This window comes from Coffea eugenioides, chromosome 2, assembly GCF_003713205.1.
Source record: "Coffea eugenioides isolate CCC68of chromosome 2, Ceug_1.0, whole genome shotgun sequence".
NCBI lineage: Eukaryota > Viridiplantae > Streptophyta > Magnoliopsida > Gentianales > Rubiaceae > Coffea > Coffea eugenioides.
In genome coordinates, this window is record NC_040036.1 from 14,154,299 (window position 1) to 14,171,082 (window position 16,784).

At 34.8% G+C, this 16,784-nt stretch overlaps 2 protein-coding genes across 2 annotated transcripts; both read left to right on the plus strand.

The window, feature by feature from the left end:
* Positions 1 to 7,058: 7,058 nt before the first annotated feature.
* On the plus strand, positions 7,059 to 12,036 carry LOC113763590 (nudix hydrolase 15, mitochondrial-like). The gene is made up of 5 exons (XM_027307438.1): positions 7,059 to 7,533; positions 8,865 to 9,007; positions 11,185 to 11,304; positions 11,520 to 11,727; positions 11,833 to 12,036. Exons 1-5 carry the CDS (start codon positions 7,116 to 7,118, stop codon positions 11,910 to 11,912), a joined length of 969 nt encoding a protein of 322 aa, XP_027163239.1. The 5' UTR covers positions 7,059 to 7,115; the 3' UTR covers positions 11,913 to 12,036.
* Positions 12,037 to 14,487: 2,451 nt separating this feature from the next.
* LOC113762768 (nudix hydrolase 11-like) lies at positions 14,488 to 16,527 on the plus strand. Its single transcript, XM_027306353.1, has 4 exons — positions 14,488 to 14,834; positions 14,935 to 15,077; positions 15,847 to 15,966; positions 16,055 to 16,527. Exons 1-4 carry the CDS (start codon positions 14,573 to 14,575, stop codon positions 16,256 to 16,258), a joined length of 729 nt encoding a protein of 242 aa, XP_027162154.1. The 5' UTR covers positions 14,488 to 14,572; the 3' UTR covers positions 16,259 to 16,527.
* The last annotated feature ends 257 nt before the right edge of the window (positions 16,528 to 16,784 follow it).

Here is a 16,784-nt window from a genome sequence, read left to right on the forward strand (position 1 = left end):
CAACTCCACTCATTGAGAACTATAGTCCATAAATTACCTAAATCCATATTGAACACGAAAATGACCTATATATAATGCATTGCTCAAGAGGGCCACAAAAATTCAGTGATGTAGATGCATAGATTAAAGGATTTGAAGGACAAAATATAACACAATCTTCATATCAACTCCCACAGTGATATATTTTGATGATATACTCTGATTAGATTACGAAAGGTACATAAAATCTTTTAAGATTTATGTCCACTGTTAAAGAGTCGTCTTGGGAGTTAGGAGGAATTGTTTTATAAGACTTGACAAGAATATTGCCGAGACGAAAGAATATCTATATGAATTAATGCGTTGGCTTTCCATAATGTACGTCCGCAATTAATTAAATGACAAAATCCGGGGGCTCTAACTCAAAGGGTGCAGGTCACACTTACACAGAAGGCAATTCTGGCCATTGACTTCAAATTCATTTGGAACGAAATGAAGGATTCTGAACGGACCAAATTGAGTTGGACTAATACGCGTGTCACTCACCGCTAGATCTATCAATGGAACAAGACCGGGCCAAGTGGGCCCAAGCTCCGCTCGCTCAGCTCAAAATACAAACCTAATATAAGTCTAAAACCTAAAGTTCGAAACTTGAAAATTCTATTTCCTTTATGAGAGTCGAGTTTGAACTCGTTGAATCCCACCAATTTACAGTATTACTCTTTTTTTTTTTTTCGGAAACAATAACTATTGTCTAACCTATCTATCCTAAACTACAGGAGAGGGGAGTCTAAAGAGACTATGTTTGGGACACAAATCTTACTAGATCAAGGGAGTATTTTGATACAACCTTTGAATTTTTTTTACTACAAATGAAATTTAAATCCCCGCCAAGATCAGTGGTTCATTTACAGCACTACTCTTTTTTCCAAGAACTGAAAGAAACTCACACACGCACTCAATTAAAACAAACACGGAAGTAATCCGAAAGAGCGATTCGAAGGTAATCTAAGAGGGACCCATAAAAAACACTCATCCAACTAATCGGTGACACAGAGATTTACCGCACTACTCGCTGCAGTTATTTTACTTATTTATAGCCTCATCTAAAGGGCGACTGAGGGACGGGTAGGAGATGGAATACATCCTTTAGATGCCAATAGATGGGTCCCTCCTAGGCTCAAGGAACAAGGTCAGTTGCATGCGTGCATGTGCATGATACATGGGTGCTACTATTACTGTTTGCATACTGAACCTTTTCTTCTCCTGTGGTGGGAGGTATCTTTTTATCCTTCTACCTTACTTTCACTGTGTTCTTCATCATATCCACCAGACGTTTAAACAGTAGTAGTTCCTGTTTCAATGTCAAAAGTTGATAACCAAGTATGAAATTTTTGCCGCTTTTGGGTAGATAAGTCCTGCCGCCTTCAAAAGGTTGCCAGCTCTTGAAGGTTGTTCGGAGATCTAGATTTATTTGTTAAAGTTCTTACTTTCATAAGAAAATATCAGGAAATATGAAATTTTTGCAATTATTGGCTTTCCTTTTTAGGATAGAAGGAGCATAAAAATTTTAAGATAACCAAGAACTTGTGGGCTTTGCACTATAACGCATTTAGCTAGTTCACGAGTAGGGATGGCAATGGGGGCGGGTGCCCGCGGGGGGCTCACGGGGCGGGGGTTGGGGCGGGGGCGGGGGGGGGGGGAATTTTTTCCCCCCGCTTAGAAACGGGGCGGGGGTATACTCCCCCGCCCCATCCCCCGCCCCGCCACCAGCAAAAAAAATATATATATATATATATATATAAATGACTATATATTATATGTAAGTTAATTAGTTATAAACTTATGATAATTATATTATTAGTTAGATGTATTATATAATGTATATTAGTTTATGTAATATAATTGATATTATCAATTATATGAATAATTATACATGTCTACTAATAGAATTTATTAATTAGTTATACTAAATTTACTAATACATTTATACTAAATTTCTAATTACACTTAATAGAATAACACTTTTTTCTCAAAAAAAAACACAAACACAATGATGAATTAGTGATTGCATTTGTACTAAAAGTGAAAATTTGACTATTTTAGTTATATTTATTTCATCATATTGGATTGTATTCAAATAACTTCTGTTTGATTGTTTTTATGAGTTTCAATTGTAAAATTACAATGAATAATAATTTGGTGATGTGTTGATATTTTAGTACTTGATTATTTATTAAAAATTAATTATAATAAAATTATATAATAAAATTTTATTAACCCCGCGGGGGAAGCGGGGCAAGGCGGGGCGGGGCGGGGCGGGAGGAGCGGGAGGCGGGGGACGGGGCGGGGGACGGGGGGAACTAATAGGCAACGGGGCGGGGGACGGGGGAGGGGTCCCCCGCCCCAACCCCGCCCCGTTGCCATCCCTATTCACGAGCTACTCCATTATAACACTATTAAGACTTAAGGGGATTGACAATTTAAAAGCAAAACTTGGAAACTCTCTTTGTTAGACGTCTACATGAAATTAATTACTACGTAATGTGAAAAAATATATGTGTTCTTCACAATTTCGTCAGCTTGTAACCAAAAAAAAAAGAAGGAAAAAGTTGACAACTTTATTGATATCTTTTCATGTATGTTTATATCGTCCCATCTCGAGATGTTGATTCGATATGAGCCTTAGATTGCATATAGAATGGATTATGGTATTAGTTTACTTAAAATTAGGAAGTTTTAATTCTACCTTTATAGCCTTTCCAGCCTTTAGTGTAGGCAAAGTAATGGCCGCAGTAAAGTGGCAGTATTCTGCAATGTAGGATTAGTTGCATAATTCTCTTATAATGCCCCTATCCCACATGGGAAATGGATTCATAACTTGATTTAATTATTTTGATCCCTTAATTTCTGACCCAACCCTTGAAGAAATATCTGAACCATCTAGAGTATCGCTACAAAGTAAAATTTGATTTGACGTTTAAATTTAAATTAAGATAATGTAGCATAGATTTATACCTGTTAGCGTATATTCGATTTGAACTTTAAACCTAATAGTTGGATGATGAATTCTGAAAACAATTTTGAACCTATTAGCGAGGAGAGCTTGAAAAACTTTTCCTCTAGATATTGGGTCAATCCAGTGGTTTACATAAGCAATTATAAAATAAGAGGAACAGATTAATCATTTATTAATTTTAAAGCTAACTTTGTGTTAATATTGCTTCACTTTTGACAAGCATGGCTCATCTCAAGAAAATTTTCTTTGTAGTTTTTACTTTCCAGTTTTGGCCACACACATATTGTAGTAATTATTAGAAGAGATCGGTTTTTATCGAGACGAACGAAAAGAAAGAAATGATCAGAAACTAGAATCGAGAAGACCATCATTCTTGCATGGCACAATGGGGAAGTCCAACCAGGATTGATTGGTCCTTGCAGTGTCATGTTTTGGCATGTGGGCGGAGCCCACTTGGTATGATTAGTCTTGACAATTAACGGATTGGGCCTACGTAGATGGTCATCTCCACTGTGCCAAAAGTACGAACCCAACAAAAAGGAAATAGACAGGGGTCTTGCATGGCCTGCTTTTTGCACCACCTTTTCAATTCACATTTTTTATTCTTCTTTAGGGCTAACTACAACAAAAACCCCTGAAAGTGTGAAACACTCTCACTTTGCCCCCTTGAATTCAAAGAACAGGCACTTTGCCCATAATTTTAATGGAGATAAAGTCAACTTTCAATTAAAAAGGGTTGCACTAACAATTATACCCTAAGAATGCCATAAAGAGTGTTTAAATTGTTTTTTTCCTTTAAAGTCTTCTAGTATTTTGCTCTAGATTTGATTTCAATTAACCTTGGAAAATAAAAGAATTAAGTATAAGTCTTGCATATGGTTCAAAAAATTAATAGAAGGTCATGATTACGAATTCAATTTTGGTTCAAAAAAATATATGGTTGTTTTTCTTTTATGCAAAGATGTTATAAGTAATTTTTGTTTATCCTTTTTCCCAATTCCCATGGCACAAAAGTGCCAAGTTCCTCCCAACAAATACTAAAATAGAATCAGCAGCATTAGTTCTGTCACCTAGAGGGTGTTTGTTTGCATATAAACATTTGTAAGGTTAATGTAGTCATTGTACAAAATTCCCATCTAACAGATTAGAAAACATCTTTCACTTATTGTGAGCCAGGCAAGATGACTATTGTTTGGATTGCAGAGTGTTAAGAAAATAAGAAAAGAAGTGAAAGATGACTATTCTTTAGATTGCACTTTCACTTCGCTCCCTCAAATTCAAAAAATAGGCACTTTGCCCATAATTTTGATGGAGACAGACGCAACTTCAAGTTACAAAAGATTGAATGCACAATTTTATTGTTAGAATGCCAAAATAATGTTTTTTTTTATTGTTTTTCCCTTTAAACTTTTCTAGTTTGTTACTCTTGATTTGTTTTCAATTAATCTTAGAAAATAAAAGTTAATTATTGGCTTTGTTTGGAACAATCTTTCCACATAAAATCAATCTTTTGTTAATAAAAGATTGTTAGAAGGACATAATGTGCAAATTAATATTGTTTAGAAATTGAGATTTTTTTTCTTTCTTTTTATGCAAGGAGCTTGTAGTAATTTAGATTATCTTTTTCCCCAATTGCCATTGCACATAAGTGTCAGGTTCCTTCTAGGGATGGCAATGGGGGCGGGTGACCGCGGGCGGGTGCCCGCCCCGCGGGGGGTTAATGGGGAGGGGGTTGGGGCGGGGGCGGGGGGAATATTATTCCAATATTCCCCCCGCTTAGAAACGGGGCGGGGGGCGGGGGGCGGGGGAGTGTACCCCCGCCCCGCCACCCGCTTTAAAAAAATAAATATATAAAATAATATATATTATATATATAATATATAATTTAATTAGTTACAAACTTATGATAATGATATTATTAGTTATATGTATTATATAATGTCTATTAGTATATATAATATAATTGATATTATTAATTATACTAATAATTATATATGTGTACTAATACAAATTATTAATTGGTTATACTAAATTTACTAATACATTTATACTAAATCCCTAATTACACTTAATACAATAATATTTTTTTCTTAAAAAAAGCACAAGCACAATAATGAATTAGTGATTGTATTTGTGCCAAAAGTGAAAACTTGACTACTTTAGTTATATTTATTTCATCATGTTGGATTGTATTCAAATATTTTTTGTTTGATTGTTTATATAAGTTTCAATTGTAAAATTATAATGAATAATAATTTGATGATGTGTTAATATTTTAGTACTTGATTATTTGCTAAAATTTAATCATAATAAAATTATATAACAAATTTTTATTAGCCCCGCGGGTGCCCCCTGGGGGAAGCAGGGCGGGGGGAGCGGGGGACGGGGGATGGGGCGAGGGCGGGGGGAGTTTGTAGGCAGCGGGGCGGGGGATGGGGGAGGGGTCCCCCGCCCCAACCCCGGCCCGTTGCCATCCCTAGTTCCTTCTATCAAAAGCTAAAAATAGGATAATTAAAATTAGTTTTGGCATGTAGTACGTATGTATGTGCGCACATATATATACATATATATATATATACACACACATACACACATGCATACATATATATAGTCATGTCACAAAGTTCCATTTAACGGATTTATTGAGAGCATTATTGACTCATCATTAGTGTTTTGAAAACCAGACCAATTGGTTTGACCCGTAGAATCGTAAATTGATTGTGTTCTTATTTGGTTCAATGATTAATCCAAAAATTCAATTAAATCGGTCAAAACCGTTTCAATCAAAAGCCGATTGGACTAGTAAAAATCATAAAAAACCTGGAGGATCAACTAGAGTTCACCAAATTTTTATTTTTTTAACAAAATATTCAATTTTATTTATAATTTATAATACTAAAATAAATAAAAAATGATTAAAACATTGAATCGGGGTTAAACAAGTTGAACCGCAACTCTTTCAATTCGCTTCTTGGACCAGATTTAAAAAGATTGCTAATTGTGAGTGGGGCATACTTACTGTCGTTTTGATTGAATGGGGCAAAGTAAAACTTATGTCCACTTTCATGGGGGATTTAGTGTAATTAATCCTTCTCTTTATCATTTATATTTGCGTTTACTGTTTTCCTTGGTTACTGTATTGTTCAAAAGAAGAAGTGGAGGACGAGGTGTAGACGTGTGATTCTTACAAATAGGCTGCAAAGTAAGTTACCAAATTCTCCCGTGAAAGTTTCGCTAAATAAGAGTGGGACAATGTTCACCACATTGTCATAGGTGGAAGGAGACTGAACCACCAGCCCGGCTGGTGGCCACCATCAAGCCTTTAAGGTTTGGTGGGGTGGGAGTTCAAACTTTGCCTCCCATCAATTGTCACATTAAAATGTAAATTTGCTTCAAAAAATTCAGGTGGGTGTGCAGTGCATTCATTTGGTCCGGTGATGATTCAATTCCCTCCGGATTACTTCTGGATTTCCTTAGGTCTTTCCCATCCCGTAGTATAGGATAAATTAGAATATACTACAGTTATCGTCTCTAAAAAAAAAAAGGTGGTAGGAGACTGTGTACACCACTACCCTTTATTCTCAAAAAAAAAAAAAGATTTGAAGAAATTACAGCACAGAGAGGACATAAAACCGGATACTTTATGAAGAAAAAATAAGAGTAAATGTTATGGATTAATCTTCTATACATTGACAATTGTGTATACACTTTCATCATTAAATACATGACACATAAGTTGAATTTGAATTTGAAATCCAAATTTTACAAATATATCGTGCATCTAATCGTGATAGTATATACACTGTCAGTATATATAAGATTTATGACACATATGATGATATTTATATTATTATTGTTGAATTTATGACATATATATAAAAACTGCAAAAATAGTGTCCACGAAAAATTAATTCAAGAAAGATTAATCCAAACAATAAAAGCAACTCAGCTGGAGAGCCAATTCTAAAATTTTATGTTGTAAGATTATACAATACAGATTCCTTAATATGCTAATATTCCTATTATACTGTTATCAACGATTTGAAATTGGCATTTTAAAATTGCATCATTTTATTCCGCATGTAGTAAAAACTGCAAGAATAGTGTCCTATTACACATGGTACCATTGCTCAGGAGAGTATCATCAATTCCTCTAAAATTGATGTTCTCATCATCACTCACGCCAAATTCTTTCTCCAAATTCGTCATGGATTCTTCCTCAAACCCGTCCAATTGCTTCGGTGGATCGCATAGACTAATGGCCTTGGCCCAACAACTCCGGACGTACAAACCACCTTTAACACCAGATGATGATGACAACCCCAAGAATGAAATTGAGGAGCAAAAACTTCAAGAAAGTGCTGGAAAAGTTGTTTCCCAAGTGGGTTTTCCAGAATCAGCTACTCCAGTTGCTCATCAACCTGAAAGATTTAGACCCAAACGAGCTGCTGTTTTGATCTGTCTTTTTGAAGGGGATGCTGGAGAGTTTCGTGTGATCCTTACTAAAAGGTCTTCAAGGCTTTCTACTCATTCTGGTTAGTAGGATTTCTAGTTTCTTGATAAGTTCATTGAATATGGTAGAGGGTTTACTAGTTTCTTGATCGTGTATTTGGACTAATTGGAATTGTTCTGTATTTTAAAATTAGCATCATGGGTTATGATCTTTCCATGAAGCTGGTGTCTTTTGAAAATTGTCATCTTTTAACAGTCATAACGCATGTATTCCGCAATTCTGAGGTTTTGATTAAGATGGGATTCAGCTTGTTATCCATTCATTTCACTTTTAAGTATTTGTCAAAATTTTTTATTAGGTTCAATTTCGATTTACACTCTTTTTGGCATAGAATGTGGATGCTAAAGAAGATAATATCTTTCGTAGCATAAGGCTGTTGCGCCACAAGTGAGGTTAAATGATGAAATTCTTATGCTATTATCCAAGTCTCAGTCGGTATATGTTAATGGTGTGACAAATTTTGGATGACTAACAGTGGTTGAGCTATTAAATTTTGCTTTTAGCTTAGTCTCTTCATGCGTAATTGTTACTGGTTGTGGCAACCTGATAATGGCTTTGTTTAAAAGAAATTAGAGTTATTAAAAAGATATTTTCTCAAAGGGAATTTATTCATTGCTAAATCTCAAAATGATTAGTTGAAGTTACTGTTACACCAATATTCAGAAGTAATGTGGCTCTTAAGTCTTGCATATACATAGATAAAGTACATCCCCATATATAGAGCTATGCCGCACAAACACTCCATCTTCTGCCTCATTTTCCGTTTTGAATCTTACAGTAAACTTTAGCACTTTGAAAGATAACATAACAGGTGGAATTAACATGACATGAAATTTGGTTTGGTTCCCTAATTTCTTAGGAATCCTCCTTAACACAGAATAAGAACAATTTTTCTTGCTGGTAACGAATCACTCAAACGCCTACAGCAAAAAACAGAAACTAAATTTAGATTAACAAATCATAGATCAGTTCTATACTAAAATCTTGGCACATTCAAGGTTCTTCTAATCGTCTTCAAAGCTTCATATTATCATTCACATTCAACTCCTGTTGTTACCATTAGTTTGGATTGTTAATGGCTGCTGTTTTGCTCATTTAGCTTGACTTGATTAGATTTTTGTACTTCTTATTCTTTTTCTCATGTTGACATATGAGTAGCAATGTGAAGCCGCATACGTTGCAATGCCAAAAAACATATTTGATAGACTAACTATTTTGCACGCCAATGAGACTTGCAAGGAAAAACTCTTGTAAATCAGTATTTGACTTGGTGGTTACTTAAGTGGACATGTTTTTGTCCATTTCCCATTACAATATGCATTTGGATTTGAATATTTAGCCTTTCTGATGCAGGCGAAGTTGCCTTGCCTGGAGGTAAAGCTGAGGAGGCAGATGCCAACGATGCTGAAACTGCAACAAGGGAAGCAAAAGAGGAGATAGGATTGGATCCTTCACTTGTTAATGTTGTGACATGTCTTGAGCCATTCTTATCTAAGGTCTGTATTGTTAATCTTAGTTGTTAGTGCTGCTTGATCAGAACCCATTGTGTAAACTTGCAGTTGGTTTATGGAACATTAATGTGTCTAAAAGCTTTTCAAATTGAGAACATCTAGGATAGTTATATAGTTTAGAAAATCTCAAATCTTCAAAACTGTCAATTCGTGGGGTGGCTTCGTAAATGGGCTGTCAGTAGAATGTGTAGATATCTTGTTTACTTTTAATGATATTTATGTGTGCTTGTTACATTTGGAACTCATTATCTCCTTATTCTAGGACCATATGAATGATTCTGACTTAATGTTTATAACTTAGGAAATGCATTTGTTAAGGTTTGGAACAGGAGTAAATATGTTACTTCATGTGGTTTTAAGATCTCTCATAACCATTGTTTCTCTGAATCTTATGAGTCTCTCGAAAGGTCTTAGATATCTGTAGACCTAGAACAACATTGCAAGAAAGTTATCTTTTCCTATGTGAAGGCAAAGCTAGTTATTCTACTTTTCAGAAATTCATGCCCTATCTTCTGGTAATTTGCTTGGTGTAATTTACCAAAATGATTCTTCTGATGCTTTTCATGATAGGCTTCATTTGGCTCCTCAACTCAAATTCATCAGCTTATATGCTGTCAAAGTTTTTGATGTTAACTGATTTTCTGTTTTGTTTTCAAACTTTTTATGGCTGCCCATCCTGATTTCATTATGTTCGCTTCCCAAAAAAGTCCAAAAAGTTGATAGGTGATTGGAAGAGTAGAAGTGCAATTAGAGGAAAATGGTGAAACAGTAGATCCCTTTGGTGAATGTAATTCAAGATTTTGATTTTGTGGCAAAAATCAAGATGTTTAGCCACATGAGCTCTCTATTTGGTCATTTCTCATAGCTCTTACTTGGTCATTGTCTCTGCTTACCTTGTCCTCCTGCCTGCTATTTTCTCTCTTTTTAAAACTTGTTGTATAATTCATTACTCTAGGCATTTGCTCTTTTTTTGTGTGAAATTTCTTTATTTTTACAAAATACATATACCTAAAGAAGCAGAGTTAATAGAGTTTGGAGACTAATGATTTGGGGATGTGTCCTAAACTTTTTTCTTTCCTCAATTTTATTTTCTCTTACAAGTAATATTACTTTTTAGCTATACCACTGCTTCAGGTCAGTTTCTCTAATTCCCATTCAGTTCTTGCCCAAAATTTGGCAGAATAAGAATGAACTAGAGCTCTGATGTCTTGAACGGTACCTTCCAAAGAGCTAGATATGATAAGAGAAGCAAAACTTTTGATTGAATCAGAATGATGCTGATGTCTTTGGATAATCATCTCTTCAATCACCTTCTTTATCCTAAACCACTAGACTGCCCTTTATAAGGGAAGGAAAAAAAACATTGAAAGAGAATGACCTGAGGCATATTAATTCACATTCATGCAAACAAAAGAATGAAGGCATTTTTTGGGATTCAACATCATATGAAACAACAAAGAAGTGAAAAAAAAAAAGAATACAAAGAGATCCTTCATTACAACTTATAAGGAAGTCTGGCCATCCATTTATCCAGCACCGAAGTTTACCATCAGGGAATATATTGGATGAACTGCCACTATTCCCTTGATTTTCTGCTTACCTTGTGAATGAGGATCAATAGCATAACCTATGATGTCTAACATGTTGACATCTATGTAATAATTGACCTCATAATTTATGATTTGCAGGTATATATAGAACTTTAACATTCTAAACAAAGAATTTTAAGTATGCGGTGAATGTTGCTGTATTCTCCTGCTGGCTTGTAAACTATTCCTCCATCTTGGTATTATTCGTTTTTGACTCATTTCTTCTCTCTTTCCTGTTTGGGGGAATATTTACTGGATCTCAAATTAAAGGTTGCTCAGAAAACTTTGATTCTGCTTTCAAGAAAAGATAAGAACAAAGAGAATGATAATATAATTTCAAGAGTGGTAACCTTGATTATCACTTTCTGGTGATTTTATTCATTCAAAAAGTTTTAATTTGCATTGCGCTTGTATCAGATCAAAAGTTATGTGATGATATTCACCTCCTTTCAAAAAAAGAAAAAAAGAAAAAAAGAAAACTCATAATCCTAAGAATCTATCACACTACTCAAAATTTTTGGGTGTATTTCTTCAAGTTACAGATGCTTGACCTATTCTCTTCCTTATGCGCAGCACCTACTTAGAGTAATTCCTGTTATTGGCATACTCTCTGATAGAAGGGCATTCACTCCCACACCCAATGCTGCTGAAGTTGAAGCAGTTTTTGATGCTCCACTGGAAATGTTTCTCAAGGTCTTCTACCGCATTGCTTATAATTGGTTTGGATCTCTTAATTGGTTTTGTGTATAGACATACGCATGAACACATCTGCATGACCTGATATACATGTGTTCAGGTGTTTGTGTACTTATGTTCTGCACGCGTTTGTTTAAGATTATATGTTCACAGGCTATGTGTATATTTGTTCCTTTGCTTCTATGAAACTAATTCCTAAATATCTTCCTTAGGATGAAAATAGAACATCGGAAGAAAGAGAATGGATGGGAGACAAGTATCTGATTCATTTTTTTGACTATGAAATGGATGGTAAGAACTATCTGGTATGGGGTCTTACTGCTGGCATTTTAATAAGGGCAGCATCAGTGGTATATCAAAGGCCGCCTACTTTCTTGGAGCAAAATCCGAAATTCAAGGTTCCTAGGGTTGTGGATAGAGATACTACAATGCGTTAAATTGGGCTGAAAATTACTTCCTGTGATTCACCTGATCATATGTGGAACAAACCGAATTGGACCATGCTGATTTATGATTTTTTTACAGAGGAGGTGATGTATTTGAGGGAGAGACTAGAAATGAAATGTACAAGAGCCAGACTTTTTAACCTTTGCATCGTAGCTTAAATTAACTTGTAGTTCTTAAACCTGTTGTATACTGCTTAAATTGAAACTATGAGTTGTAATAGATGCATCACCGACTGGATACTTTATTATTTCAGGAACTAATCTAGAAAAGTTTCTTGTTTCATCTTTTTCTTGCTTGTACTAACTAAAGATGAATGTATTCTTACCATTTGCACTGTAACCTTGAAGGAATCACCCATGTAGTTTCTTAATTTTTGTGATGTCAATTTCATTTGGTTAGCTAACAGGATACTCTCCTTCGACATTGTGTTGGTTACTTCTTGCATAGGCTGAAGAATCATTCGAGGTTCTCCATTGTTGCCCCTGCCCTTTTTAGCTCAACAGTTTAACAAGGATGTCTTGCCAAAAACAGGGATTCATCATTTTCTTGTTCTCCAGTATCTTCTTCTCTCTTTGGTTTCCTTGGAGAGATCAATACAGTAACTGATTCTGACACCCAAGAAAGATTTGGTATCCTATATGGTAATCATCATGTTTACAATCTTTTGCTTGATATTTTTTCTTGAGTATTCAACAAACTAAGGAATTTCGTATTTTCTGAAATCGATAATGTCTGCAATGTATATGCATATCACTGTATTCGATCTTGAATTTTTTGTGAAAACATGTGCCAATAGTACATTCGATGCTAAACCTTTAGGGTTAATTACATTTACCTCCCCTGAGGTTTGACCAAATAACGAATCGATCCCTGAGATTTGATCAAATAACAAAAAGGTCCCTCAACCGTTAGTCTTTGCAGTGGACTGTTAGGGTTAATTACATTTACCCCCCTGAGATTTGACCAAATAACGAATCGATCCCTAAAATTTGACCAAATAACAGATTCCTCCCCCACACTAACTTCTGTCACTTATACGTAACGGAAATAGCCAAAAGTCTGAATAACCCTTATTGATTTCCATCAAATTTTTGACCTATCGATTTTTGTGTTTTCAAAAAAAAATTTTGGTTAACAGATAAAATTTTGAATCCAACAAATTATTAATTTATTTAACAGATAAAATCAGAGTAAATTTTGGTAGACCTTGTGATGCAAAATTTGCCATACACATATTTTGTAATTTGGTGAAATAGTGTGACAAATTTTGGATTACATCAGGTAATACCCATTATCCCATAAAATACCAGTGCTTTACGACTTTTTCCAATTATATGAACAAAGTACCCATTTTTTCAAAAAGTAATTTATTTAAAAGATAAAGTAAAATTAAAATTTCCAACGAATAAGAGGGTTGAAAATGTAGTACGCATTTTTTCTTTCCATAATTTACCAGTTCCTTATACTTTTCCTATATTATATAAACGAAGTACCAGTTTTCTATTGCCATTTTACTCTATTTATTAGTAACCCATTGTAAAACCAAACCAGCAGAAAGCTTTTTTACACAAAACACTTTGTCACCACAGGGATTTAAAAGTAGTTTGGTCAAACCACAAGGGAGATAGATGTAATTAATCCTTAAAATTTTGATGGAAATCAATAAGGGTTATTTAGACTTTTGGCTATTTCCGTTATATATAAGTGACAGAAGTTAGTGTGGGGGAGGAATCTGTTATTTGATTAAATTTTAGGGATCGATTCGTTATTTGGTCAAATCTTAGGGGGGTAAATGTAATTAACCCTAACAGTCAACAGCAAAGACTAACGGTTGAGGGACCTTTTTGTTATTTGGTCAAATTTCAGGGATCGATTCGTCAAACCTCAGGGGAGGTAAATGTAATTAACCCAAACCTTTATTTAGAACTCTTTTCTTTTCTTCCCTTTAGACGCTAGAACAAAAATTCTTTTCATTCTTTCCATTTGACACTTAGCCGGCCGGCCTCTCAGACCTCTTAACTGTGCATAACAGCTCGCCATAGAAGTATTTCGTGCCCTCTACTATATGTAAAATTGAATTGTAAAATATTAGTACTAGTTTTTTTTTTTTTTTTTTTAGCTCTGACCATTCTTTTTTTTGGTCGAACTAGCTCTGACCATTCGATCACGCACAATGTATCAAAATAAACCAGCACTAACTAAAGTTTCAAAATTTGAATATGATGCATATGAATACAACCTAATGTAGTGCTTAAACTAGTTTTGGTCATTTAAGTTATTTAGGGTCTCACATAACAATTTTTACATCAAAACCAAACGAGGGCATCATATAACAATTGTGTAATTAGTCATTATTGGAATTGTGTAATTAGAAGAAAATTGATTTGGTGTTTTGTAACATAATTACTAACATGCCTTTAACGGTAAATTTACTGACAAAAAAATGATTATGTGTGGATTATGTGATGTATTCAAAGTAAAAAAATTGGTTAAAAATATAGGCTGGAACCAAATTTTACATATTTAATTTTGTAAGTAACGTAAGGTTACTATTTTAAAATTGAAGAGCGAAAAAATTTATTTAATGAAATATAAGAAATGTTTTGAACCATTTTCTCGTAAAATTTGTATAGAAAACAAGGGTGAAAGAGGAAAAAGAATTTTTGTTAGATAGGAACCAGAAATCTGATCCTTTGAATTTTTTTTTCGTTGAATTTCAATTTGCCCCGCTACCTACCAACTGACCAAAGTGGTCGGGAAATTAGACCAACATCGGGATTCAAGAATACAAATTCACAGTACGTCATACTCGTTTCTCATGGACTGCAACAAGTTTGAAGGATCCCAGAAACTTAACAACTTAGCTGAACAGCTCCGTTTATACAAACCTCCAACTAATTATAGTACCAACAACAAAATCACAAATCCTATTGAAGATGATAAAATTAGTAATGCCAGCCAACATGAAAATGTCAAATCCAATAATAGAGCTGCAGTCCTGATCTGCCTGTTTGAAGGGATTGATGGAGATGTCCGTGTTATCCTCACCAAAAGATCTTCAACGCTGTCCTCCCATTCAGGTGAAAAAAAGGCCCTTAAGCGATTTATATAGCATAAGTATTATACATGATTTACATCTTCGTCCTGGGTGTCCATTTGTTTGTTCCCTTGGGTTTGCAGGGGAAGTAGCATTGCCAGGTGGAAAAGTTGAGGAAGGCGATGCTAATGACATTGAGACAGCATTGAGGGAGGCTAAGGAGGAAATAGGATTGGACCCTTCACTTGTAAATGTTGTTACTGTTCTTGAATCCTTCACTACTAAGGTAATGATCGAAAGATTTGTGAACAATTTTCAAGTCTCCTTTTGTGTAGGGAAAAGAGTAGATCAGTTTGTATGGTAGAGTCCAACTGAAAAGAATAGCTGTATATTTGCCCAACTGTAGGAAATTGACTTGATTTTTTTCCCTTTTGGTTTCTATTTTGGTATAGCTCGATAAATCTGGGAAATATCAAATGTGTAGGGATTTATCAACTGTGATAATCAGTTTGTATGGTAGAGTCCTTTGATTTTTCTTGTGCTGCCTTGCGTGGTTGCTGATGCTTGAAGTTGCTAGCGCAAAAGAAGATGGCTTTATGCTGATTTTTGAGTATGAATCTTTAGCTTTTTGTTAGAGATTCCATTCCTGAAGTTTTTCGGTGTGGCTATGAGATATTTTTGGCTTAGGTTATTGATTTCCTTTATAATCTGATTCCAAGAAAATACGAGAAGTTATCTAAAGCAAGATTTGCTTAACTTTCCTGCAATTGGGTGTTGGGATCTTCTGAAATTTAAGGTTTTGATGAAGTATTTTAAAACCATATCTGACAGCAAACTGAAAGTTTCTGGAGGCTATAGCAAGTATAGATGACTAAAGTAAATGTTGTTTGTTTCTACCAAAAAAAACTTTTTTTTTAAAGAAAAGTAATTGTAGTTATTAAGTGTTGCCCATCTCTCAAATACTGAAATGTCCCTTAAAGAGCTTGACAAGGTTTTGGCTATTGAATATTGTTTCAAGTCTCTCTGATTCTCTTTCTTTGTTTTCGTTCCTACAGCGGGGGATATCAGTCGTTCCTGTTATTGGTATTATGCAGGACAGATACGCATTTAAACCAGATGCAAATACTGCAGAAGTGGAAGAAATATTTGATGCACCACTAGAGATGTTTCTCAAGGTTCTTTTTTCTTGTCTGTCTGCTTTTTCACCTTAAACTCAGTTCTAATTGCTCTTACCACACCTTTTTTGCATAACCGTGCTTTCAGGACGAAAACAGAAGAGAAGTGGAGCTAGAATGGATGGGAGAAAAATATGCACTCCATTTCTTTGATCACAACTCAGAGAACAAGAAGTTTGTTATATGGGCTTTAACTGCTGGCATTTTGATAAGAGCTGCATCAATTGTATATCAACGGTTGCCAGCCTTTCAGGAGCGGAGGCCAAGTTTCTGGAATAGAAGTGGCTTGTGATAATGTTAGTCTGTTAAATTGAGTCTCATTCTTTATCATTCTCCTATTGTGGCAGTCTTTCTTACAGAACCCCCTGAGATTAGAACAAGCAGAATACACTTACTAACATGCCATTGCTCAATAGTTTTTGGCTGAATCAGCAGTGGCCTAAATCGATTCCCATGGCTTGGTTTACAAGTAAGATTTGTAAAAATATGGATCTCGTATAAGCTTATATTCCATAAACTTACATTCATCAAATTAAGCAAGCATCAATTTTCGTCAATAAACATTTTTAGTGTATCCAATTGGTAGCTTTTGTCGTCTTGTAAGGTCTATAGTCTTTGATTCTATGCAACAGATATAATCCATGAAGCTTGACGTCTGTATCATAACTTGAAAGACATTCATCTCCATTCAAACTTACATACTTATTGTCAATGCTAATTTCTATAATCATGAGTTATACTTTTGACGGTAATCCATGCTTAATATTCAGAAGAAAACAACAGGTCTAACTGCAACTTGTGATCAAGGGTAAAGAGGC